The sequence below is a fragment of the Salmo salar genome, chromosome ssa13, assembly GCF_905237065.1.
Source record: "Salmo salar chromosome ssa13, Ssal_v3.1, whole genome shotgun sequence".
In the NCBI taxonomy this organism is placed as follows: domain Eukaryota; kingdom Metazoa; phylum Chordata; class Actinopteri; order Salmoniformes; family Salmonidae; genus Salmo; species Salmo salar.
This window is the reverse complement of record NC_059454.1, coordinates 36,086,964-36,114,191: the sequence shown is the minus strand read 5'-3', so window position 1 is coordinate 36,114,191 and position 27,228 is coordinate 36,086,964. Positions and strand designations below refer to the sequence as shown.

Sequence of the window (27,228 nt, the reverse complement as noted above, 5' to 3'; positions counted from 1 at the left end):
TGATGGGCCGCCTGGTGACCTTGAGTACCAGAGAGGGGGAGCGGGAGCAGGTGTGACAAGGTTGTGGGTTCGATTCCCACGGGGGACCAGTATGAAAATGTCTGCACTCAGTACTTTTATATGCATTTTTATAATCATCCACTTCATTACAATTGCGTTATTTGAATCGAGCATCAAGGACCAGCAATGAGCAGTTTTGTTTTTTCCTTCACAAAAAAGTTTGATGCGAGTTAACTGCTTAAGCGGTGTGTGTGTGCAATCTAGCAGCGATGGTAATAGAGGTAGATGACAGGTATTTGACAAGACCATAAAGCTCTTCGACTTGTTTGACGATGCACTATGCAGAAATCGCGCCTCCATTTCCTGGTTGCTAAAATGTTAAAATAGCTTGCCTAATTTCAGTTTATGTGACAAAACAAGCAAGTATAGTGTAGAGAATCATTGTACCATCTAAACCGCTGTGAAATATATTTTCCATAGCAAAAATATTGTATTTTCAGCTGTTTGAAACTGGTGTACAAAACCGAACGTAAAGGAAGAAAAAACTAAATTTAACCACAGGAAGCATAGAAATAGTGCACATGGAACAGATCTACAGCAGAGTGACAGATCTATAACTCACATTTCTATGTGAATTTGGTCGGGTCGCCCAAAAAGTTACATATTGCAGATTTAGCAATTTAAGATAAACTTAAATGTATAGACCTCCTTGATCTTTTTCTGTAAAAGCACATGGATGTGTGTGAAACGGATAAGCAAAAACGTGGGATTTTGTTATGTATGTGAAAACATGGCTTTTGAATTTTGTCTAACGTTAGTAGCTTGTAGCCTAGTCAAAAATGTCATGCAATACTGGCACACTACACTTGTTCCAGAGCGGAAAACAAAATTAAACCTTGAATTTGGAGGTTTAAAATATCCCTCTGGTGGCCAAGTTGAACTATTTTAAGAAATGCCATTGGTTGGTGGATATAAAAGCAAGGGTGGGCAAACTTTTTGGCTCGAGGGCCATATCGGGATTTTGAAATTCAACGGAGGGATGCATTTTTTAGGGGACCAATTGTTTGTTAAAATCAATTTGCAGGGGCCTCTCGGGGGGCGCTGCAGTCTAGGGAACTGCATCACAGTGCTTGAGGCATCACTACAGACCTGGGTTCGATCCCAGGCTGTGTCACAGCTGGCTGTGACTGGGAGACCCATGAGGCGGTGTACAATTGGCCCAGCGTCGTCCAGGTTCGGAGAGGGTTTGCCAGGCCGAGATTTCCTTGTCCCATCGCGCTCTAGCGACTCCTGTGGCAGGCCGGGTGCATGCATGCTAACACGGCCGCCAGGTGTACGGTGTTTCCTCCAACACATTGGTATGGCTGGGTTAAACGGGCATTGTGTCAAGAAGCAGTGCGGCTTGGGTGGGTCGTGTTTTGGATGACACACGGCTCTCGACCTTCACCTCTCCTGAGTCCATATGGGAATACTCCAGCATGGATTTGAGATCAAATGTTTCATATGAGGTGACAGTACAGAATGTCTCCTTCTATTTGAAATTCCCTTATATGTGTATTAAAGTAGCCAAAAGTTTAGTGTTTGGTCCGATATTCCGAGCAACCAATGACTACATCAAGCTTGTGACTCTACAAATTTGTTGGATGTATTTGCAGTTTGTTTTGGTTTTGTTTCAGATTATGTTGTGCCCTATATAAATTGAATGGTAACTAATGTATTGTGTCATTTTGAAGTCACTTTTATTGTAAATAAGAATATAATGTTTCCGATCACTTCTACATTAATGTGGACGCTGCCATGAGTACAAATCATCATAAATGGTTAGTTACAGAGGCACAAAGATCATACCCCCAAGACATGCCAAACTCTCACCATTACAAATAACAGGGGAGGTTAGCATTTTTTCAGGGGTATGATTTTGTAAAAATGTACACAATTGTATTTTGTTTTGTTTTATATGTTTGTGTAGGACAAATGTCTGTCTAACAAAATTATTTGTAAAAAGGATTGTAAATACATTAGGCCTATGAAAAAGTGACTTGTTTCTGGCATGTTTTATATTATGCCCTCTAGCACCAGGTCTGAGAATAAGATCATGTTGGGATACAATGGAACTAACTGTCATTACAAAATAGATTTAGCAATTGAACCCACTTTCCCCAAGCATGTTTGTTGTTACATAAATAAGGGTTTAAAACATGTATAGTTAAATGTTGTTTAACTTGGTAGAACTTTGAAAACATTATATTGTCAAAAATGCATGTTCGTTCTCTGAAATTGAATAGAGAAATAAAGACCTAGTAGAAAGCAACTTTATGTGCGGGTTGGCACACACAGCCTTGGGGAGGAAAAGCCACAGAGAATTAGTGCAGTTTCAGCACCATAGCCAGTGGACAGTGGTGGTGTTGGTGCAGCCTGGTCTCATAGCTTATAGACGTGCAGCGGACGCCTGATGAATAGGCTTAGCCTATTCTATCTATTCGATAGTGGAATACAGACCACATTCCAAAGGCCTAGTAGGCTACTACATCAATCATTCTCCGGATCCAAAGTTGTACAACAAGGGTGTAGTTGACTTCGACAGCGAGTTTACGTTTGCTAAAATCCCTTGCACATGTACTGTAGGAGTCAGTGGTGCATCAGATATGTAAATGAATTGATGCTTCTGTTGGATAATGCGTCTATAATTATGTTGGTATGGACAATGGACACTGACTGGTGTTTTTTCTAACACTCCGGAATCAGGAAATAGGCTATAGGAGGCTATATCAAATGAATTGTACTAGCCTGCGAAGAATGCTCCTTCTCCACTGTTGCAGGCTGTCACTATCCGTTGTTTGTGTGTAGTAATATGCCCTTGTGATCTAAGCTACACTAAAGCTACACTTAAGAAAAATATATTTTACTAAACTAAAGTTACATTGATAAGGTAGTTCAGTACATCCAAACTACTTAGTGAAAAAATATCAGTATGTAAATCTGAAATGTCATAGACTACAAATTGCAAAATTAAGGGTTTAAAACATGTACACTTAAATAGTTTAACTTGATAGAACTTTGAAAACATTATATTGCCAAAATGCTAGATCATTTTTGGTCATACAGTATGTTAACAGAATGTGTAATCTAGCCTATTAAACACAATAACTATGTTTCAAGTGAAAATTAAGCATGCCTGATGCTGAAAAAGAAAGGAAATTATTGCCTACTTCACCCATATTTTATTTTATTTTTGCTAAAAGACTAACTACTGTAGTTCCAGTAGTTCAGCCTGGTCTCATAAACTATAAGTAACACAGTAAATGTAAATCAGGGACTCTCAAATGAGTATGATATGTTAAGTTTGGTATGGTTACATAAGACAAGCTACTTAAGGCAATAACGCAAACGTCTAGCAATCCAAATATTGCGAGTTTGAATATCATCACGGACAACTTTAGCATTTTAGCTAATTTGCAACATTTCAACTACTTACTACTTTTTAGCTACTTTGCAACTACTTAGCATCTTAGCTGATGCTTCCCCTAACCGTATCCCTTTTAGCTAATCCTTCCCCTAACCCTAACCTTAATCCTTTAGCCTAACTCCTAAACTTAACCCTAGTCTTAACTCCTAACCCCTAGCCTAGCTAATGTTAGCCAGCTAGTTAATGTTAGCCACCTAGCTAGAATATATATGTTTTGTACATTTGTAACATATTGTACATTTGCAAATTCATAAGGTATTGTACATTTTGCAAATTTGTAACAGATAATGTGAATTTTAATTTGTAACACATATATACGAAATGGTGATGGACATCCACAAATGAATACATACCATACGAAACATAACATATACTAAATGGAGTGACTCGGATTTACATACAGAATAACACAAAATGCTCTGAGACCAGGTTGGTTGGGGAGGTGTTATTGTCGATGCACTATTTGCCCCACAAGGTGTCTATCTATCATTCAGGTAGGTTTAAGAAAGTCAGAAAATTACAAAATAATCGGATAATATGGTTATTATGCACACTGGAAATGAACAGTAAACTGTTCTGCAAAATGTCAACCGCTCATCTCAAGAACATTTCGCGGATGGTTTATGGTGGGGGAGTTTGACCCGTTCTTGATGTCAGTTGCTTCTAATCGTCAAGCATGGCATTCAATTCGGCGGAAGAGGACAAGAGTCTGGGATGAGAAGAGACGCAAATCCTGCTAGACTGGGTCAGAGATGATGAAAACAAAACAAGTGGACTACGCAACTATTGTTTCGGACAATCAAGGTTAATATATAGGGCAAATGTATTAGAAGCGATGTCCTCTCTCCGGTTATGAGTTATCACGGCTGGAGTGGTGCTGGGGCTGCGGATGCCTGGACCATTGTTTTAGGCTTAGCTTATTCTATGTATTCGATAGCCGAATATAGACCATATTCCATAGGCCTAGTAGGCTACGCCACTACATCATTCTCCGGATCCAAGGTTGTACAACAAGAGTGTAGTTAACATCGACATCGAGGTCTCGTTTGCTAAAATCACTCGCGCATATTGGAGTCCGTGGTGCATCAGATATGTAAACACAGTTATGCTTCTGGTGCATAATGTTTCTAGAATTATAGTGGCACCCTGATGTAACTGGACCAATGTGGTATGTACATTGGACACTGACTGGTGTTTTGTCTGACGCTACGGATTCACGAGATATAGGATGCTAGGCTACATCAAATTAATTTGAATAGCCTGCGCCAAATGCTCCTTCTCCGGTATTGCTGCCTGGCACTATCCGTTGTTTGTGTGTAGTACTATGCCCCTTGTGATCTTTGTCAACTTTACATGCCTGAATAAAAACAGGTGTGAGGTAATGGTGATTTGGAAACGGTCAGTGTCGGGGAAGGTACTCAAAAAATAGTTTACCAGTTACGTCACACTGGGAGAATTTAAGCTACACTAAAACTGCACTTAAGAAAAATGGATCTTCCTTAACAAAAGTTACTTTGATCAAGCATAGTTCAGTACATCCAAACTATTTCGTGAAAAATTAGCTATATGTAAATCTGAAATGTCATAGACTACAAATTGCAAGAACAGATCACTCCGGGGTCATATGTTAACAGAAAGTGTAATTTGGCCTGTTAAACATAAAAACAATGTTTCAAGTGAGAATTAGGCAGGTCTAATGCCGAAAAAGAAAGGAAATTGCCTACTTCACCCATATGTTATTCATGCAAAAATACCAACTAGGCCTACTGTAGTTCCAGCCGTTCAGCCTGGTCTCATAAACGTAGAAGTAACATAGTAAATGTAAATCAGGGACATTCCAATTATTACATGTTACCTTTGGCATGGAATGCTACCAAAAATAATTAGCAGAAACCTGTTACTAAAGACAGAGTCATCCATGATTCTTCAAATTATATTTTAAAAGAGGAAGCTAAATATTTTAAGCATATATTTTATTTTGTGTCTCATCCTCACCCTCTGAATGACGATTACTGTAAGGAATTATTTCCAAATAATAACAAAAATGGAAAATTAACAAAGACACAAAAAGATCAGTGCAAATGCCAAATTACAGAGGAATAACCTTTTGAGGCTATTAAATCCTTTCAGTCTGGAAAAACCCCAGGGCTTGATGGCAAGCCTTTTTTATATACTCAAAGCTCCATTATTAGCTTGTTTGAACTACTCCTTTAGAAATGGTAGTCTGTCAGGTACTCAGCAGGAAGGCCGGATTTGCCTATTATTAAAACACGACCCAGATGGCAAATATAAAGATTCAGTCCATCTAAAAAACTGGAGGCCTCTTACACTTCAATGTTGTGATGCAAAAATACTAGCCGAAATGCATAGTTTTACCTTCATAGCGGATTTTGAAAATGCCTTTGATAAAGTAAAACTGGATTATACATATAAATCGATTATTTTCATTTTGGTGAGTCTGTTATTTAACGGGTAACAGTAATGTATAGCAACCCAAGGAGTAAAATAGTAAACTATGGCTACTTCTCAGAGAGTTTTGAACTATCAAGAGGAGTTAAACAAGACTGTCCCCAAGGCTGTCCCCCTGTCACCATATCTATTTGTTATGGCCATCGAAATGCTAGCTATTAAAATAATATTAGAGGATTAGAAGGTTTAAAAACAAAGGTGTCCATGTATGACGATGACTCAAGTTTTATATTCAGTCTGCAAGCTAGATCCCTGCAATTTATCATTGAAGATCTATATATCACAAAAGATGTGAGCACAACGTTTTATAGAAATAGAAAACTAGTAAAAATAGACAAGATCCTGCAACCATGGAGGGGTAAATATTTATGGAAGAATTACTCTGATTAACTCCTTAGTCATATCTCAGTTTACTCACTTATGGTGCTGCCTACACCTGATGTTTAGTTTTTCAAATCATATGAGCAAAGAATATTTCACTTTATCTGGGATGCAAAACCAGACAAGATGAAGTGTGCCTATCTATATAATGAATTTGATCTGGGTGGTTTGAGATTATAAAAGCACTAAACCTCTCTCTGAAAGCTTCACTTATACAAAAATTATTCTCAAGTAGATCACTGAGAAATGCTCATCCATTGTTTAAAAATGACCTTTTTGCATTTGTGCAGATTGCCATGTCTCATTTTCGATTAATTGAAAATGAAACATTGTTGAAAGTGTCTCTCTTTTTCGAACAATCATTGCAGAGCTGGTTACAATGTCATCCCCTCGAAAAAGATAGAACAAATATTATGGTTGAACTCAAATGTGCTGGTTGATAAAATACCTGTATTTATGGAAATGTTTGAAAAGGGTATTTTGTTTTTAAATGATATTGTAAATTGGAATGTTAGAGTTATGTCTTTCATGGAGCTATCAAAATTGTATGGGAAATTCTGCTTAATCCAAGATTACAACCAATTGATTACATTACCCCAAAAATGGAGGAGACGGGTGGCAGCGGGAGGAGGTAGGGAACTGGTCTGTCTGCGCAATATAATGGATCAAAACTGGCGGAGGAACAAAAATAGCATAAATAGGAAAGTATACCACTTTCATTTGAGGACGAGGATGTTGACATCTGTGCCATACAGATTCCAAAATAGCTGGGAAGAGATTTTTGATGTACCAATTCCATGGTACAGGGTGTATGAGTTGATATATAAAACAACACAAGATTAAGTGAAGACTTTGTGCTTTTCAGCTAAAATGATTGTACTGAATTCTTGCCACCAACAAAATGTTGAATATTTGGGGCATACAAACGTCACAGCTCTGACGATTTTGTTGTGACGATACAGAATCAATAGACCATTTCTTCTGGTCTCAGGTTCAGGAATGGCTGAAAAAGCCATTCATCTAAAATTGACCCTAGAAATAGCATTGTTGGGAGATCTGGAGAGACCTGGTCAGTCAATTACTAATATACTAATACTCTTAGTAAGAGTATTTATCTTCAACTTGCAAACTGTGGATTCTATTTGATTAGATAGATTCAAATTGTATGTTAAACATCACAGCATAGTTGAAAGCTATATGGCGCATAGAAATCCGAAGAGGGTGGTCAGCAGAGATAGGTGGGATGGGCTGAGGGAAACAGAGGGTTGGGATATGGAACTGAAGACAAGTGGGAGTGGAGTTTCTGGGTGGGGGATAGAATGACAGTCCAAGATAAAAGTCAAAAATAAAGTCAAAATCAACAACAACAAAAATCAATGACACTTGAGGGGCAACGCTGTTACATCCAATACCTGTTTGCCTGAGGCTGATGCCATGCAGGTGCTTGTACGCGCGTAAACATGCACTCGCATTCAAACGCACACATGTACGTACGTGCGCACACACACACACACACACACACACACACACACACACACACACACGTAAATAGTGCCACACATGCACTCAAACACCTTGCTGTTTTGATTTTTGAAGTCCTTGTCTTTTGTTTTTTAATTGTTGTTTTCCTTTGTTTTTCTCTTTTTTCCATTTTGTTGGTGCATTGGGGGACGGTGGCTTGGGGTGGGGGTTTGGGGGTTCTCGGATGGTTGAGGGGCAGGTCTCAAGGAATTGCGGGGTGGGCGGGGGATCTTGGATGGTTGGTGGCCTAGCGGTTGGGAGATTGGGCCGGTAGCCAATAGGTCACCGGTTCGGGTCCCCGATTTGACTTGGTGGGAGATCTGTCGACGTGCCCTTGGGCGGGGCGCTTGACCCTGGTTGCTCCTGTGGGTCGCTTTGGATGGGAGTCTGCTAGATTACCGAATGCAACGTAAATTTTGAGCGGCTTCACTGCAGGTAGATTGTATGTTTTAATATGTAAAAATAAATAAACAGTTTAGCATGGTACATAAGACAGTAACGCAGACGTCTAGCAACCCAAAGGTTGAGTGTTAGAATCTCATTACAAGCACCTGCACGGCATCAGCCTCAGGCAAACAGGTATTGGATGTAACAGCGTTGCCCCCAACTTTAGCATTTTAGCAACTTTTCAACTACATCATATTTTTTTGCTACTTTGCATGTTAGCTATCCCTTCCATTAACCCTTTTAGCTATCTCTTCACTTAACCCTTTTAGCTAACCCTATCCTTAACCCTTTTAGCTAAACCTTCCCTTAACCCTTTTAGCTAAACCGTCCCTTAACCCTTTTAGCTAAACCTTCCCTTAACCCTTTTAGCTAAACCGTCCCTTAACCCTTTTAGCTAAACCTTCCCTTAACCCTTTTAGCTAACCCGTCCCTTAACCCTTTTAGCTAAACCTTCCCTTAACCCTTTTAGCTAAACCGTCCCTTAACCCTTTTAGCTAAACCGTCCCTTAACCCTTTTAGCTAAACCTTCCCTTAACCCTTTTAGCTAAACCTTCCCTTAACCCTTTTAGCTAAACCGTCCCTTAACCCTTTTAGCTAAACCTTCCCTTAACCCTTTTAGCTAAACCGTCCCTTAACCCTTTTAGCTAACCCTTCCCTAACCCTTTTAGCTAAACCTTCCCTTAACCCTTTTAGCTAAACCTTCCCTTAACCCTTTTAGCTAAACCTTCCCTTAACCCTTTTAGCTAAACCTTCCCTTAACCCTTTTAGCTAAACCGTCCCTTAACCCTTTTAGCTAAACCTTCCCTTAACCCTTTTAGCTAAACCTTCCCTTAACCCTTTTAGCTAAACCTTCCCTTAACCCTTTTAGCTAACCCTTCCCTTAACCAGGGATGCAGAAAGGTGACACTTTTTTTGTTGTTGCACTGAAACATGCAAAAAATCCCTGCTAGTGGGAAATGCAGGTTTTTAGCTAATTAAACAACAAAGAATATGATCTACATGATCAGTCTGTGTGTAAAATAAAAAGTGGTTCATGTGAACCTAACCTAAAAAAAAATTAAGAGAGCAATCCAATGTTATTTGTTGCCAAGACTTGACTGCAAATTACAGTCAAGTTTTGAGAAAAACAATACACTAATATTGCAGTTAGCCATGACAGCCTTTATAATAGAACACTTGTGACCACACACATCTAAGTATTGCACTTGGGGAAAAAACATCTCAAAGTAGAAATAGAATGAAACAACAGGCCTTCTATTTTCGCTCTATTATAGTGGCCACTATAGTAGACATTGTTCAAGTGCACAAGACTACATGTGTGAAAAAATAATGTTCACTGTGTAAAAATGTGTATTATCCCCCTCACTCACAAGTGTTACTGTCAAGTTCAACACAACATAAGCAAAATCTTTGGGCTACACTGCACATTATTACAATTGTACACTTTTCTGCCTGTGGACATCTGTTCTACCATGTGCCAGCAGAGCATGATACCCTTTGTTGGCATAATTGATCTCTTTCAGGCAGAGTACACCTGGCATAGCCCTTTTTATCCACTGTATTGAAAAAGTGTGTGGTGTTCCTTTCACCTCTATGGTGGCATCCAGCTTAAGCCAGGCCCAGCTACACTTGATCGCTGAATGCACTTATTCAACAAGCAACGCCTCATTTTCCCCTAATTCTCTCATTCTGAAAATTAACTACATACTGTAGAGGGAAAACATTAGTTCTAGTTTGCATCCCTGCCTAACCCATTAACCTAAATCCTAACCTTAACCCCTAGCCTAAATAATGTTAGCCAGCTAGCTAACGTTTGCCTTAGCCACCTAGTTAACATTAGCCATAACAAATTGGAATCTGTAACATATACGTTTTGCAAAATCTAACACATCATACAAAATGGATTATGGACATCCACAAATTAATACATATGAAAAACGTACTCTATCACACTAAATGGAAAGTCTTGGATTTACGGACAAAATATTACAAATTCTCGAGACCAGGTTGCAGCAGTTAGCTACACCACTAAATGGCAAAAAAGTAATTAACTACTGAAAACACTACCTCAATTTGAATTTAGTTCACTACTCCCGAACACTGGAGTAGTGTTTATTGGCATTAATCTAATGAAGCAATCCACCTGCAATCTAGGACAATTTATAGGTAAACTGCGCGAGTATTTTGGGGGTTAGGATTACCGCTTTTCGTGTTCACGGCGGACCTTGATTTAATAGCAATACAATTAAGGCACGCGGTGAATGCCAAGAGAGGAATCACGTTAACGTCGATCCAAATAATTGAAGTGATTGTATTTTAGGCAATCAAACAAAACATATCAACATAGTTACTTCAGGGGTAAGAAACATAGTTGTAGGCTATGAGCTCTGGTGACCAAACACGGTAAAAGTATATGGACACATTATTTTATGTAATCCATTAGCCTTGGTTTGATGTGCTGTGAATTATGTAGGCCTACAGTTCAGTTTGTTTTTATGGATCATGGAATTAAAACTAAATAAAAGGTGTTTTGGGTTTGGGGCTTTTGAGACTATACCATTGGTTTCATCAGAGAGAGTACAAGTATCTTACATGTTTTTGACCCAGGTCTGAAATGTCAACATCCATACTTCAGGCACCACTCTCTCATCTAACAAACAATGTGGGTTGTCATCACCCCCCCCCCCCCACACAGGGAAACAGGCTACTGTAGATGCAGACATTGCTACTTTTCACTCACAACGGAACAAACCAAAAACACTTACAATAGATAGTATACCTTTAATAATGACCATGATCAAATCTAAGAATGTGATAGTGACCTTTGATACAACGCATATTAAATTCAGGGGTGACTTAAACATTTGTTTTCTTAAATTTTATATATTCTCATGAATGAATAATTTCCAATACATAAATCTGATTCCCTCAATAATCCCACTCCCCTCTGTCTTTCACATACAGACATACACAGTACAGCAAGCAGGTCCCGGGAAAAAGAAATAACACACAGATACCATATATACTATTCTCTGGGTTTTCATACACTTGACATTAAATCAGTCAAATTAATTTTAAGATTACACATTTGAGGCGTTCTCAGTTAGCATTGCCAGTACATTAAAGCTTAACATTTCTGAGGATGAAGTGGAAGGGTTATATCAATGCTTTAATTCTGTTAAGAAAGGACAAGGATAAGAAACAGAGTGACAGGGCTATCTTGATTTTAAAAGCAGTACATGCTACATTTTTCACCAAAATGACTTAGAGACCCCTGTTGTTGGAATGATGGGGAACAGAGAAAAGTAACAGCTGTGATTTAAAATAACAAGGAAAAAGACAACATCATAGTATTGTCCGGCTAAGAATTTGAACTCAAGACAGTTTACATTTCCTCCCCATCAAGAAAAAAGAAAGGGACCTCCTTTGAGAGCGGATGTTCTAGACATCTTTCCCCTGAATCTTTTTGCTGACACACTTGAGTTACAGTACAGCAAATAGAGTTTCATTGACACTGTTGTCAGAAATAAAGTGTTAAGGCTCCACTCTGAAAAAAAGAAACGAAAATAAAACATCTTGTATCTCTTCTTCAACAATTTGTTGTCACAAGTGTTAAGCCAAGTGATACATTATTTCAAAAATATTTCTTTTCTTAAACATGAACATTTTGTAATGTCACAGCCTTTCACATTATCCATTATATGCATCATTTGCAGAAGCTTTTCACATCTTCTACCAAGCCACAAGACCACTCTCACATGGACAAGAAGGGCATAATAGAACAGTTTATTTTGATTATGCAAAATAAAACTGGCCAAGTACAGTTATCAAACATTTGTCAAGATTCAGTTAATTGTCGCATTCACTCTTCCTAAATCAGAACAACCAATACAAGCACTTAACGTTTCTCCAACACTCACACCACCACAAGTTGAACAGTCACTGAATATCAGCAGCATGTTAGATTTTTTTAAAGAAGTGCAGATATTTGTTACTCATAGTTAAGGATGTGAGTGTGGGAGTATAGCAAATAAAGACCTGCCAGGCTAAAAATACAGAAAGAAAGAAAACAAAAAAGGATGAAGCAATTTGATTAATGGAAACCGACTTCATCCCTGCGCACGACTTGGAGACTGGGAACCGGACCAGAAGCAGTGTGGCTCAAAGTTTGATGTGGGCCAAAATAAATAGGAGTTGACAATTTCTTTATGTCCTCTTTTTTCATGATCTAAATTCCATTATGTCCATCCAAGTATAACCGTTGATCAAGCTATAAGGAGCATTCTTCTATTGTGGTTTACTTCGGTTTTGGCGTTCCTTGGGTGGGGAGGGGAAGAAATAACGAAAGTGTTACCATTAGAAAAACTACACTAAATCAAATCTTCCACCCCCCCTACAATGGTTTATTATTTCCTTGGAGACATAGGGAACAATGTCTTGATGGGCAGAAGCCAAATAAAAGGTGAAACACTCAGAAAAGGTTCTTTACCTGATCAAGTCGGGACCCTCTCTGTATTGGAGCTGGCTCATAGGTCTGTTGAAAGAAGTAAGAGGCATTTAGGGATGGTTACACCTCCTGCACAAAACAATAAAAACAGCAAACAAATACAAAACGGTAGACATTTGGTCTGTGATGGGACAAATCAAGTAATACAAAACTCAGGTTGTCCCAATATTTTTAAAACAGTAAAGGAGATATACACTGCATATGGAAAGTATTCAGACCCCTTCCCCTTTTCCACATTTTGTTATGTTACAGCCTTATTCTAAAATTAAATAAAACATTTTCCTCAATCAACATGGAATACCCCATAATGACAAAGCAAAGGTTTTTTGAAGTCGAATATATACTACCATTCAAAAGTTGAGTGTCTAGTTAGAGAAACAGATGCCTCACAAGTCTTCAACTGGCAGCTTCATGAAATAGTACCTGCAACACACCAGCCTCAACGTCATCAATGAAGAGGCGACTCCGGGATGCTGGCCTTCTAGGCAGAGTTCCTCTGTCCAGTGTGTGTTCTTTTGCCCATCTTAATCTTTCTTTTTATTGGCAAGTCTGCCTAGAAGGCCAACATCCCAGAGTCACCTCTTCACTGTTGACGTTGAGACTGGAGTTTTGCGGGTACTATTAAATGATGAAGCTGCCAGTTGAGGACTTGTGAGGCATCCGTTTCTCAAACTAGACACTAATGTACTTGTCCTCTTGCTCAGTTGTGCACCGGGGCCTCCCACTCCTCTTTCTATTCTGGTTAGATCCAGTTTGCGCTGTTCTGTGAAGGGAGTAGTACACAGCGTTGTACGAGATCTTCAGTTTCTTGGCAATTTCTCGCATGGAATAGCCTTCATTTCTCAGAACAAGAATAGACTGACGAGTTTCAGAAGGTCTTTGTTTCTGGCCATTTTGAGCCTGTAATCGAACCCACAAATGCTGATGCTCCAGATACTCAAGTAGTCTAAAGGCCTGTTTTATTGCTTCTTTAATAAGAACAACAGTTTTCAGCTTTGCTAACATAATTGCAAAGAGGGTTTTCCAATGATCAATTATCATTTTAAAATGATAAACTTGAATTAGCTAACACAACATGGCATTGGAACACAGGAGTGATGGTTGCTGATAATGGGCCTCTATACGCCTATGTAGATACTCCATTAAAAAAAAAAATCTGCCGTTTTCAGCAACAATAGTCATTTAAAACATTAACAATGTATTTCTGATCAATTTGATGTTATTTTAATGGCCATTTTTTTTTGCTTTTCTTTCAAAAACAAGGACATTTCTAAGTGACCCCAAACTTTTGAACGGTAGTGTATATATATTTTTATACATACCTTATTTACAAAAGTATTCAGACCCTTTGCTATGAGACTTGAAATTGAGCTCAGGTGCATCCTGTTTCCATTGATCATCTTTGAGATGTTTCTACAACTTGATTGGAGTCCACCTGTGGTAAATTAAAATTATTGGACATGATTTGGGAAGACAGTGCATGTCAGAGCAAAAACCAAGCCAAGATGTCAAAGGAATTGTCTGTAGAGGTCCGAGACAGGATTGTGTGGAGGCACAGATCTGGGGATGGTACCAAAACATTTCTGCAGCATTGTAGGTACCCAAGAACACAGTGGCCTCCATCATTCTTAAATGGAAGAAGTTTGGAACCTCCACCGTAGCCCGGGTCACTCTGACAGAGCTCCAGAGTTCCTCTGTGGAGATGGGAGAACCTTCCAGAAGGACAACCATCTTTGCAGCACTCCACCAATCAGGCCTTGATGGTGGAGTGGCCAGATGGAAGCCACTTCTGAGTAAAAGGCACATGACAGCCGCTTGGAGTTTGCCAAAGGCACCTAAAGGATGCTCAGACAACGAGAAACAAGATTGAACTCTTCACCCTAATTGCCAAGCGCCACATCTGAAAGAAACCTGGCACCATCCCTACAGTGAAGCATGGTGGTGGCAGCATCATGTTGTGGGGATGTTTTTCAGCAGCCGGAAAGTACAGAGAGATCCTTGATGAAAACCTGCTCCAGAGAGCTCAGGACCTCAGAATGGGGCAAAGGTTCACCTTCCAACACTACAACAACCCTAAGCACACAGCCAAGACAATGCAGGAGTGGCTTCAGGACAAGTCACTGAATGTTCTTGAGTGGCCCAGCCAGAGCCCGGACTTGAACCCGAGCTAACATCTCTGGAGAGACCTGAAAATAGCTGTGCAGCGATGCTCCCCATCCAACCTGACAGAGCTTGAGAGGATCTGTTGCGAACAATGGGAGAAACTCCCCAAATACAGGTGTGCCAAGCTTGTAGCATCACACCCAAGACTTGAGACTGTAATCACTACCAAAATATACTTCAACAAAGTACTGAGTAAAGGGTCTGAATACTTTTGTAAATGTGATATTTGATTTTTTGTTATTTTTATACATTTGCTAAAATTCCCCCCAAAAACTGGTTTTGCTTTGTCATAATGAGGTAGTGTGTAGATTGATGAGTAAAAAAAACAACAATTTGATCAATTTTAGAATAACTGTAACTGTACTGTAACAAAATGTGGAAAAAGTTAATGGTTCTGAATACATTTTTTTGGGGGGGTCTTTACAAAAAAGGATGAAACCTATCCATGATCAGTTGGTTTAGGATCTTTGTGATCAACAAGAGACAGTAATTATGATTACCTTTCTGACAACCTCCTCTTCTTCCTGTCTCTTCTCATAGTGGGAGAAGTCATCAAAGATGGAGGTGGTGTGTTTGTAAGTGGCGATGATCTTGAGCACCTGCTTAGCCTTCTCTAGAGGGACCTCTTGTGTGTCCCTAGAGTTGGTCACCGGCTTGTTGTCGTTGTTTTCCAGCCTGATGTGCCTCAGCTGGCTATTAGGCACGTCTTTCACAAACAGCCAGTCCACGTCAAACTTGCCTTTCCACTTGTCCTGCGCCCAAACGCCAGCACTGGTGCCGTAGTCCACGGGCGAGAGCATCTCTGCCACGCCACAGAAGTGGCCGCTGCCATTGACGCTGAACAGCAAATAGACAGGGCCTTTGGCATTGATGGCACGGAAGGCTGAGTCCAGACGCTTGTTACCGTGCTCTGTGCTGCACCAGATGGAGTACTTGATGGAGCGGTGGATGTCGTCCTCAGAGTAGCTCTTGATGATGAACACGCGGCCGTTCTTCAGGTTCCAGTCAAACTCCTTAGGGTTGTAGCTGTGGGCAGCCCGCAGATTCTCCAGAACAGGGTGGTTCTCTAGACCTGGGCCAGAACCTGGAGGCACACCTCCACCCCCAACACTAGAGGAACCGCTGCTGTCCATGCTGCCTCCACCGTAGCCCGGGTTACGGTTGCGTGGAGCAACCCAGCGGGTCTGAGGGGGGTGGGGCTGAGTTGTGGTTCTGGTATGACTGCAGGGGGGGCGGGCCCATGGTCATCTGCTGCACAAGGGACTGGGCAGATTGAACGGACTGCTGAGGGGGAGGGGGGGAGCCCATGGGGGAGGTGGGCATGGCCATGAGAGTGGAGCTGCTGCTGGTGGTGGGACAGTGGAGGGGCCACTTTGCTTATAGACCCTTTGTTATCCCATGTCCCAATGTCCATGTTGTGTTTGATGGGTGGTGGTGGCAGGGCTCCCCCCATGGGCATGCCTGGCTTGGCCTTCAGCTGCTGTGGCTTGGCTGGTTTGCTGGCGATAGCAGCCCAGGACGTGGGCTTAGGAGGGGGCATGCCAATTGGTGTTCCACCATTGCCTGTAGAAACAGCCTGAGCCACAGCACCACCTCCGATCACAGAGCCCACACTCTTCACGCCTGAGCCATTGCCCGACACATCCCCACCTATCTTCAGCCCCAGCATCCCCTGCTCCAGGCTGTTCATGCCTGGTGCCTTGCTCAGAGTGTCACTGTGGAACCCTGTCTGACCATCAGGGACTAGTGTGCCCCCCAGGGAGCTGGGAGGGTAGCTGTAGCTGCCCCCATAGGCTGAACTCTGAGTCTGCTGGCCTTGAGACCCACTGGTACCCCAGGTGGAGAAGGCTGGGTTCTCAGGGAAAAAGTTAAACCTATGTGGGTAGATGCTGCTGCCAAGCCCTCCAGGCTGGCCAAAAACGGTGTCATGCATGAAGTGGTGGTCTCCATTGCTAAGGGGCGCATAGGGGGTCAGGTAAGGGATCGGGGGGTCGCCACCGGTGGACCAAGGGGCCTCGCTCAGGGGGTAGGGGAATCCAATGGAGGGGGCATAGTAGCTGGACAGGTAAGGGTCAGTCATGGATTGGTAGCTGTTGTTCTAGAGAAAAAAAGGGAGTGTAAATACACATTTTGAAATCCTGATACATCAAACTAAATATCAACATGACCTAGCACCAAACTCCAATGACCGTTAGCTTATACCCCCAAAACTCAGATTTTAGGACCAAAAGGCCATGCGTGCAGTACTTAAGGCATCATCTTTAATTATGCAAATGTCTAACAATATCAGCTAACAATGTAGCCAAGCAAACGGCCTGTCCTCCTGTGAGACAATATTGAGTTGTGGGCCTCCCTGCAGTCAAGACACTTTTTTTATTTTCTAATTCAGACACAGATACACACATTTCAAAAGACACTCACCTGATTGGATTGGCCAGTGAGATAGGGCTCAAAGTCATTATCATGTACAGTTTCCTTCTGGTGGAGTGAGCCATTTTGCACTGAAACCGGAAAGACTGATAGTAGGGTTATTTATCAATGTGTGTCAAATAAACAGACAAACACATGTACATGTCTTTCTCCTTCATTCAATAAAAATATATGCATGCTTAGTGTATGCCTGCCTGAGAAGACCATAGAAATCTGATGTTAGCTATGTTGTTCTGCAGTCAGTACTGATTAACACTTGGGTGTGTAAAAGCTGCAAGACATAAAATGCATAACAAGACATGCATCACTGACATAACAAGACAGCATTGTATTTACACCGCAGGTGCATTGTTTATAACTAGTCCGTGCATGGTCAGTGCTTGCTACCGGCAACCAGCTGAGCAATCGCAGTCTACCTAACTAGTCAAAAATGATCTACCTAACATTAACTACAGTGATCTTACCTTTAGCGTCTTGTCCTTTTGAATTCTTCATTCCCGTGTAATTGGTTAACATGTAAAAGAGATAAATCTGTGTTTTAGCTGTCTAATTAACATCCAACACACTCGCTGAAAATCAGAAGTTTACATTAACGTTTGTTACCTAACTTTACTAGCTAGCCAACAACCAGTTTCCTAGCTAACTAGCTAAGTAAACACATTGCGTTAGCACAGAACCACAACTTACTAGAGCTGGTAAACCACTGCAACAGCTGAAACTGTTCCTGACAATATTAATAAGGAGAATACATGTGAAATACATTAAGTTAGGTTTTTAGCAAACCACATAGCTAGCTAACGTTAACTAGCTAAGTGCTAGGAACGAAACGTGGCGATGGCTTCATATTATTATTGGTATAAAAAGTCTGATTTATTACGTGTTAGCTAGCGGCTAACCTGCTAACTAAACTGGAGTTAGCTAGCTAGAAGGAATCACATCTCAGCAATAGGTGGATTGGGCGCACAACCAACCACCTTTCCTCAATGCAAGGCCTTGAGTCGACGCTGAGTGGATTTTTTCCGGAAAATAGTCTGCCTACCTGAGGGTCAATACTTGTAGCAGACATAATTCATGAAGCAAGCCACTGGATATGTGTAGAGCGTTTCAATTAGACGGTTCCCTCAAAACCTGCGTTTTATTCGTATCTCAGTACAGTAGCTAGCAAGCTAATCAGCAAGATGTTTTCCTTCGTTACAGTCAGCAGCAAGCTAACTCAAACTACTGTTCCAAGGCTCAATTCTGCCAGTCCCCCTTTGTTTACGTAAATCCAATTTGGAGATAGTCCTGGTGGTTTCAAAGGGTCCACTGTTAGGATTAATCCAATGTATTTTTGCTTTTTCCCCCTTATCCACCAAATTGCAGTTATTGTGCTGATGGCCCTGTTCACTTCCCCCAATAGCAGGTTCATCCGGGGTCTAAATGAAGGGGATTGACGTCAGCGGCACACCAGGCGCGGTGCCTCAACGACAAAACGTCGGAAGTCATGCATCTTCAATAGGAGGACTGCGGTAATCGCGTTTCACAAATATCACTTGTGATCTTTAATGCTCTGCCGCGATGACGAGTCAGCGCGCTAACCAATCCAACGGAAGAGTGATGGGGACATTCTGAAAGGGGACGATTTATTTGGGGCACAATCTACTAGAATTAAGGTAAGGCTTTGATAAAAACATTTAAAACCTTCACACTAGAGAAAATACTCGCAATAGCAATTTAGATATCATGTACATTATCTTGACGACTGTTACTACAAATATTCTGTATAAAACATTGCACTGAAGCCATTTAGTGATTTTTTTTTCTTCCACTCACACTTTTTAAAGATAATTATTCTGTTGTGTTTCTCACAAACATTACGTTATATCTTGGTTAGAAGTGTTTCATATAGAGAATGTAAAGCTGTATGTATTTATTATAGGCTCCAAGTAGACCTGCAATCATTTTATAATATTCAGATTTGATGGACTGGACTCTTCAGTCGGGACTTGAATAATAGCCAGTGATACTCAATGATACTCAGTGGTTAACATGTAATTTAAAACAAATCAATAGTAAGGCAAGTAAATGAGGAATATGAGTCAAAACATACCTGCACACATTGGCTAACAGAAAAGCACAGTTTATTCAAACAAAATTCACTTAAAGATACAGTCAGGGTCTTTTTTCAATCAGTGGCACGCAAATTCAAACAAAATTCAGAGGTAGGCCTAAAAAATTAGAAGATGCTTTTTACATGACAACCACTGTCTTTAGCTAATTTCTATCACAATATTGAAGATTATTAATAAAATGTCTTTATTTTCCTCTGCTATCTGGAATTTAATGTATGAACTGCACACACACGCACACACACAGGCACACTCATACCTTCACATAGGTCCAAATCCTAACTATAAATCTGTATACATAACTTTGATAATTTGCACATGACTAAAATGTTCATGCAAATCTTCCATTAACATCAATGTAGGACACACAATTATAGGGTTTGGTCCATTTTCAACAGTATGCGTAAATGCATATTTTTACAGAGTGACACTACTGTATGTCATCAAACATATAGATTCAATCGTTGTAAAGATGGGGAGAAGTCTGGCCGTAATAAAGAGATGCTCTGCTTTTCTGACACCAGACTCCAAAAAGCAAGTTCTGCAGGCTCTAGTTTTGTCTAATATTGATTATTGTTCAGTCGTGTGGTCCAGTGCTGCAAGGAAAGACATAGCTAACCTGCAGCTGGCTCAAAACAGAGCAGCACGTTTTGCTCTTAATTGTAATCAGAGGGCTAATATAAATAAACTCAGCAAAAAAAGAAACGTCCCTTTTTCAGGACCCTGTCTTTCAAAGATAATTCGTAAAAATCCAAATAACTTCACAGATCTTCATTGTAAAGGGTTTAAACACTGTTTCCCATGCGTGTTCAATGAACCATAAACAATTAATGAACATGCACCTGTGGAACGGTCGTTAAGACACTAACAGCTTACAGATGGTAGGAAAATAAGGTCCCAGTTATGAAAACTTAGGACACTAAAGAGGCCTTTCTACTGACTCTGGAAAACACCAAAAGAAAGATGCCCAGGGACCCTGCTCATCTGCGTGAATGTGCCTTAAGCATGCTGCAAGGAGGCATGAGGACTGCAGATGTGGCCAGGGCAATACATTGCAATGTCCGTACTGTGAGACGCCTAAAACAGTGCTACAGGGAGACAGGACGGACAGCTGATCGTCCTCGCAGTGGCAGACCACGTGTAACCTGCACAGGATCGGTACATCCGAACATCACACCTGCGAGACAGGTACATGATGGCAACAACAACTGCCCGAGTTACACCAGGAACGCACAATCCCTCCATCAGTGCTCAGACTGTCCGCAATAGGCTGGACTGAGGGCTTGTAGGCCTGTTGTAAGGCAGGTCCTCACCAGACATCACCGGCAACAACGTCACCTATGGGCACAAACCCACCGTCGCTGGACCAGACAGGACTGGCAAAAAGTGCTCTTCACTGATGAGTCGCGGTTTTGTCTCACCAGGGGTGATGGTCGGATTCACATTTATCATCGAAGGAATGAGCGTTACACCGAGGCCTGTACTCTGCAGCGGGATGGATTTGGAGGTGGAGGGTCCGTCATGGTCTGGGGCGGTGTGTCACAGCATCATCGGACTGAGCTTGTTGTCATTGCAGGCAATCTCAACGCTGAGTGTTACAGGGAAGACATCCTCCTCCCTAATGTGGTACCCTTCCTGCAGGCTCATCCTGACATGACCCTCCAGCATGACAATGCCACCAGTTATACTGCTCGTTCTGTGCGTGATTTCCTGCAAGACAGGAATGTCAGTGTTCGGCCATGGCCAGCGAAGAGCCCTGATCTCAATCCTATTGAACATGTCTGGGACCTGTTGGATCGGAGGGTAAGGGCTAGGGCCATTCCCCCCATAAATGTCCGGGAACTTGCAGGTGCCTTGGTGGAAGAGTGGGGTAACATCTCACAGAAAGAACTGGAAATTTGGGTGCAGTCCACGAGGAGGAGATGCACTGCAATACTTAGTGCAGCTGGTGGCCACACCAGATACGGACTGTTACTTTTGATTTTGACCCCCCCTTTGTTCAGGGACACATTATTCCATTTATGTTAGTCACATGTCTGTGGAACTTGTTCAGTTTATGTCTCAGTTGTTGAATCTTGTTATGTTCATACAAATATTTACACATGTTAAGTTTGCAGAAAATAAACGCAGTTGACAGTGAGAGTATGTTTCTTTTTTTCCTGAGTTTACTATGTATGCCAGTCTCTCTTGGCTACGAGTTGAGGAGAGACTGACTGCATAACTTTTTCTTTTTTATAAGAAACAATGTGTTGAAAATCCAAAATTGTTACACACAGCTCTGACACACACACTTATCCCACCAGACATGCCACCAGGGGTCTTTTCAGTCCCCAAATCCAGAACAAATTCAAGAAAGTGTACAGTATTATATAGACCCCTAATTGCATGGAACTTCCTTCAGCTGTGCTTTTGCCTACTCCATTGCCGGAGTAGGGCATAGTAATTCCCCTACTCCGATGCTCTGGTAGGTGTGGCGCCAGTAGTTGGTGGTGCTGGTGGAAGGGACAATGCATAAATGTTTAGTAGCCTATATGTGCACAGGACCAAGAACATTTTTGGGCTCAGTGATATTTTCTCAAAAACAAATATTTGTCCATTCTTTCCACCAAAATTGTTCACTTTCAAGCAACCCTCACCTGGGGTCAAACACAAACATTGCATAGGCCCACAGGACCTAAAACAACTGGTTCCCATATTGTGGACCATGGAAGTACTAAAAAGATAAGTCCAAACTCATATTGAAGTATATAACCCAAACAGGAAAACGCGGGCACAGAAAAACCCGCGCACGCCATTGTGCACGTGTTTGGGTGGTGATTACAAAGTATTAGGCTACCACTCATATTGCTAAAATAAACAGCAAACCTGGTTTCAAAAAACAGATAAAGCAACACCTCGTGGCACAACGCCTCTCCCCTATTTGACCTAGATAGTTGGTGTGTATGCATTGATATGTAGGCTATGTGTGCCTTTTTAAAAAATTTATGTAGTTGTCTTTGAGCTGTTCTTGTCTAATGATGTTCTGTATTATGCCATTCTGTATTATATTTCATGTTTTGTGTGGACCCCAGGAAGAGTAGCTGCTGCTTTTGCAACAGCTAATGGGGATCCTAATAAAGTTTAAAATACCAAAAATACAACAAATACCATTCCCAGTATACTGATACATGTTATGTCAGAAGTATCAGTAGTTTTCTGATTGTACCTGTACTGACCTACTGTATAGCCTGCAGGGTGCCACTCTGTTGTTTCTCCTCTCTTGCCAACTACTTATGGAATTGTCATGCCAAACAGCTTGACAATGACAATGGAGTAGACAAAAGCACAAACTGACCTGGGACCAGGCTAGTATTGACCATAACTGCACTGAACTGTTGGTGTAGGCTAGAATGCATTAAGAGTGCCGGGAGGCTGAGGAATTATGTTTTTGAGCAGTGTGGGAATGTCTTCTGTTTCAGTGACTGGAGATGTGATTTCACTCTTCCAAAGTAGGTATTTCACTCACTCGTTCCTCTTCTGCCCTCCTTGCTTGTCAGTCATTTTCAACCCACTTGCAAGCCTTTACTTATAGTCTGTAAATCAAAACATGATGGTAAAGTAACTGCACAGTCTCAGACAGAAACATACTGAATACATGTTGCAATATTAAATATGTGCACACACACACACACACACACGTGTGGGCCGAATATGTAAGATTTTGTTCCCCCTGAGAAAGTAATGGTACTTACAGCCCAATTGTACACTATAAATACAGCGGCGATGGTTTAGATGGATAATGGACCCCACCAATGAAATTAACTGAAAAAGAAAACACAATTATATTAATAAATATAAAATAATGCAACACTAAATTCATGTTTTTTTTTAGCTATAGACAGTTAAAACCAACTCTTAAATAAAAGGGTCTAAATGATTAAAACAAGTGAAACATAAAAATAAAAAAAGGAAAGAAGAGGCCTTGACAGTAGGGCAGTGATGATACCAGTATCACAAATTGTTTTCCATGGCAAAAATGAAAACATGAAGCAGACCTAACTCTTTAGTCCTTTAAAAACCTGCTTCATGTAAAATATTGTGTGCTATAGCTTGGGAAATAAATGAATGTGACTCTGGATGACAACATAATTATGTTTGTTTCCAACTTCATGGCCTTTTTTCTAAAGAAGTTATATCCGATCCGTGTTTTGTTTCCTTGCCACTATACTAACAAGTATCGCGATACTGGTATTGTCCCGGCCCTACTTGACAGTATTACATGTGGCTGTGACCTTATGCCTTACTATCTGTTCTAGTATGTGTATTAAATTGTGTATGTGTTTTCTTTGTAAAGTGTGTTGTGACCATGTGTAAAATGCACTTTAAATTCACATACAGCTGTCCTCCTCCTCAGTGAAGGTGCTGACCATATAGCAGGCATAGACGAATCCCAAGAGCTGTAGGCACAAACACAGAGACCACCAGTTCAACGTTCAAATCAAATTTGATTTGTCACATGCGCCAAATACAACAACTTTACTGTGAAATGCTTACTTACGAGCCCTATTTTGTGTGTGTGAGCATATGTAGTGTTTGTGTGTGTGTGTGTGTATTGGAGTGTCAGTGTATGTATGTGTGAGTGTGTGGGCAACATGTGACATTACATTCCAATGAATACCACCACATGGGTACATTCAGAATTTATTTCATTGTGTGTTTGTAAATGTGTGTGAGAGAGAGAGAGAGAGAGAGAGAGAGAGAGAGAGAGAGAGAGAGAGAGAGAGAGAGAGAGAGAGAGAGAGAGAGAGAGAGAGAGAGAGAGAGAGAGAGAGAGAGAGAGAGAGAGAGAGAGAGAGAGAGAGAGAGAGAGAGAGAGTACTCACAGAGATTAGGAGTTGTATGATACAATGTAGGACCTCTATGTATTGGTATTCCAGCCAGCATCCCAGAGCATAGATGAGTTTTGGGCTCTCCAGACTCTGCCATCTAGTGGCAGGAAGGTCCCTGTCGTCACAGCCTGGCCCGTTGTCTTTCCACCATGAACGGTGTGGGGATATACCCAGGGATAGCAGGTCGCTCTCCTGCCGTGACACAGCATATGGATTGTTCATGTTCATAATAGCATGTTTATGTAGTTACGGTCTGTAATTGTTTGGGAAAAGAAAGACTGATTGATCCAGTGCCAAAATAAGACACAATTCAAGGCAAAGCAAATATATTAGTTGATAGCGGGTCTGAATATTAGTGACCAATACCTTGGAAAGGCCTCCCAGGTCCAAGTAGAGACAGCTCACAAAGACATTCCAGGCCACCCACAGTAATGTCCACAGCAGGTACTGAGGGATGAAAATATATTTGATGATCATTTTAGACACATAATGTCTATCTATTTGTATGGAGGCAAACCTCTATACATGACAGAATTGTAACAGTGGCCAATGCTTTTCCACAATAGTTACACAAATGACTTTGCCTTCAACAAGTACAGTACCTTTCTTCTATGAAGAATAGGCACGTGTCATGCAATTTAAACTTGCCTATGTAATAACCATTTAATTACACAACTTTCTCTATGTTTAATATAACGTGGGATCAATATTTATATTTGCAGCACATGAACATTCTTACACCACATGTGATCCCTTAAAGCTATTATAGATTAGATTATGGATTAACAGTAATATTACCCGGGAGGACTGCTTTTATTTATCGTAGACAAAAACACAACATTATCCATTGTAGGGTAGCCCAGGGCCATTGTAGGGTAGCCTGGGGCATTGTAGGGTAGCCTGGGGCCATTGTAGGGTAGCCTGGGGCAGATTAACACAAAAGTAGTGTGGTCTAGATGTGACTTACTAGAACAACGTAGCGTGGTCTGTACTGAATGGTGCCAAAGAGGCCGAGGATAACCATGATTATTTGCAGGAAGTTGACCATGATGGGAGCCCACTGGTACCCAAGGAAGTCAAAAGCCTGCCTCTCCAATGCTGTCATCTGGGATGTCAGAGGGAGAGAGTAGGAGGGGCAGAAAGGGATGGTGGGTTAAGAATCTCTATTACCTGAATTATGCATGAGGAAGCATCTTATCAAGTCATCCACTCACTGCTTCCAGACTCTTCAGAAATTCTCATCTAAACAGTTGGTTCTGAAGTGATGGATGGTGGTGTTAAACGGTCATCTCTCCTACAAAGCATTCACTAGACTCATTTTTTTCCCATGCTGACTGCTCTCTCTGGGTTGTCAAGGTAACTGAGTCACTGGGACAAAGCATGTTTCAGGGAGAGGGGCAGAGCAGGGATATGAATTCTGTCCTCTGACTCGCCTTCTCAATCACTCAAAAGGGGAGTAGGGTTGGAAGAAAGAGCGGGACAAAGTGGGACTAAGGTTCAGGCAAAGTGGGGGTTGGCTCCCTTTCCCCTTAGGCAACTCATGCAAGCAAGATAAACATGCATATTTTTGTATTCTAAAAGCACACAATCAATTATTTTCTTTTCAGTGTTGACCCATAGCTTGTAGTTATGGTGAGCATGAATACAAAAATCTTATTTAAAAAAAATATGTTAGAGAGAAATATTAATTTATGTTTGATTGATGTTTTATTTGATGTGAAATATTTATATTATTAAAATAAACTTACATTTGTTTTTCTCAGCACACAAATATATATTCAATTTAGTTAGATATGGAAATGGAAAGACTTTGGTGTGTCGTGGGAACTCTAATTTACACGTTTATCTCAAACGCGCAAAATTTGCCTAATTCGTTTTGTCATTCCAAAAACAATTTCAACAACATCAGCCAGCAGAAGTGGCAGTAATGATTGAAGAGAAGTAAATCAAGGCTATGGTAGAGCAGGTGTGTTTTGAAAGTCTGTATAGAGATAGCATCATCGCAGAAGAATGATCTCACCACTTGGAGAGTGCAGAGGAAGATCAGCATACAACGTCCTGAACAGCACCCCATTCTCTATCTGCATAAATGGCTTCCAAATAGGCGAATCGAAACAGCAAAGCAACTTTTTATAAATTCATAGGGGCAAGTTGAATAGTCCTTCCCATATCCAAACAAGCTCTCCGGTCTGGGGGACGTGTCGTGGTTTGCAGTGGTGGAACAAAACGAGCTGAAAAGGAAAACACATAAGGCTGTTACAACGAGGGGGAGGGTAGGGGGCATAGTAATTCCCCTACTCCGATGCTCTGCTAGGTGTGGCGCTAAGGACGCGCTACACTGCACTAGTGCACCAACTAGTGTAACACGCCAGTAGTTGGTTCCTATACTGTGGGCCATGGAAGTACTAAAAAGATAAGTTCAACCCATATTGAAGTCTATAACCCAAGCAGCAAAACGCGGGAACAGAAAAACCCGCACACACCATTGTGCACGTGTTTGGGTGGAGCTGAAGGGCAGCGCCAGTCAATAGGCCAGGTTGGAATCGTGGTGATGGTTTGTCAGCACTTTTGTCAAACGGAAGTTCTATGACTGTGACACAGTAAAACACATCATAATAATTATTTGTTTTCATCCAGTGATGTGATAACACAGCCTGATCAACCAAATTATGACCCATCGTTGGTGATTACAAAGCATCAGGCTACCACTTACCACATTATTATTACACATGTATAAGCCTACACATGGTCATCTACTTCACCTCAGACGTCCACATCCGTGTGATGGTTTAGATTGAAATGTTATTCCAATCTCCACGCACTCCATTCACGGCACTTCTCCATCCTTCCGAGAGATGACGCTAGAAG

General features: G+C 41.1%; 2 protein-coding genes across 3 annotated transcripts; both read right to left on the bottom strand.

The window, feature by feature from the left end:
• Nucleotides 1–11,045: 11,045 nt before the first annotated feature.
• On the bottom strand, nt 11,046–18,818 carry LOC106567220 (YTH domain-containing family protein 1). Its single transcript, XM_014136250.2, is given in 8 exon segments — nt 11,046–12,601; nt 12,774–12,818; nt 15,455–16,159; nt 16,161–16,290; nt 16,292–17,052; nt 17,376–17,470; nt 17,849–17,873; nt 18,424–18,818. Coding segments are annotated over 8 exon segments (1,818 nt in total). The 5' UTR covers nt 18,451–18,818; the 3' UTR covers nt 11,046–12,571.
• A 2,939-nt stretch (nt 18,819–21,757) lies between these two features.
• Nucleotides 21,758–27,204, bottom strand: LOC106567223 (sodium/potassium-transporting ATPase subunit beta-1-interacting protein 3). 2 transcript variants are annotated; one of them, XM_014136253.2, is made up of 7 exons: nt 26,381–27,204; nt 25,328–25,465; nt 24,727–24,807; nt 24,355–24,552; nt 23,868–23,928; nt 23,224–23,293; nt 21,758–23,064 (listed from the first exon to the last, which is right to left on the bottom strand). In XM_014136253.2, exons 1-6 carry the CDS (start codon nt 26,432–26,434, stop codon nt 23,238–23,240), a joined length of 588 nt encoding a protein of 195 aa, XP_013991728.1. In that variant the 5' UTR covers nt 26,435–27,204; the 3' UTR covers nt 21,758–23,064; nt 23,224–23,237. The 2 variants fall into 2 exon arrangements, with proteins under 2 accessions (XP_013991728.1, XP_045549174.1); XM_045693218.1 differs by lacking the exon at nt 25,328–25,465.
• Between the last annotated feature and the right edge of the window lie 24 nt (nt 27,205–27,228).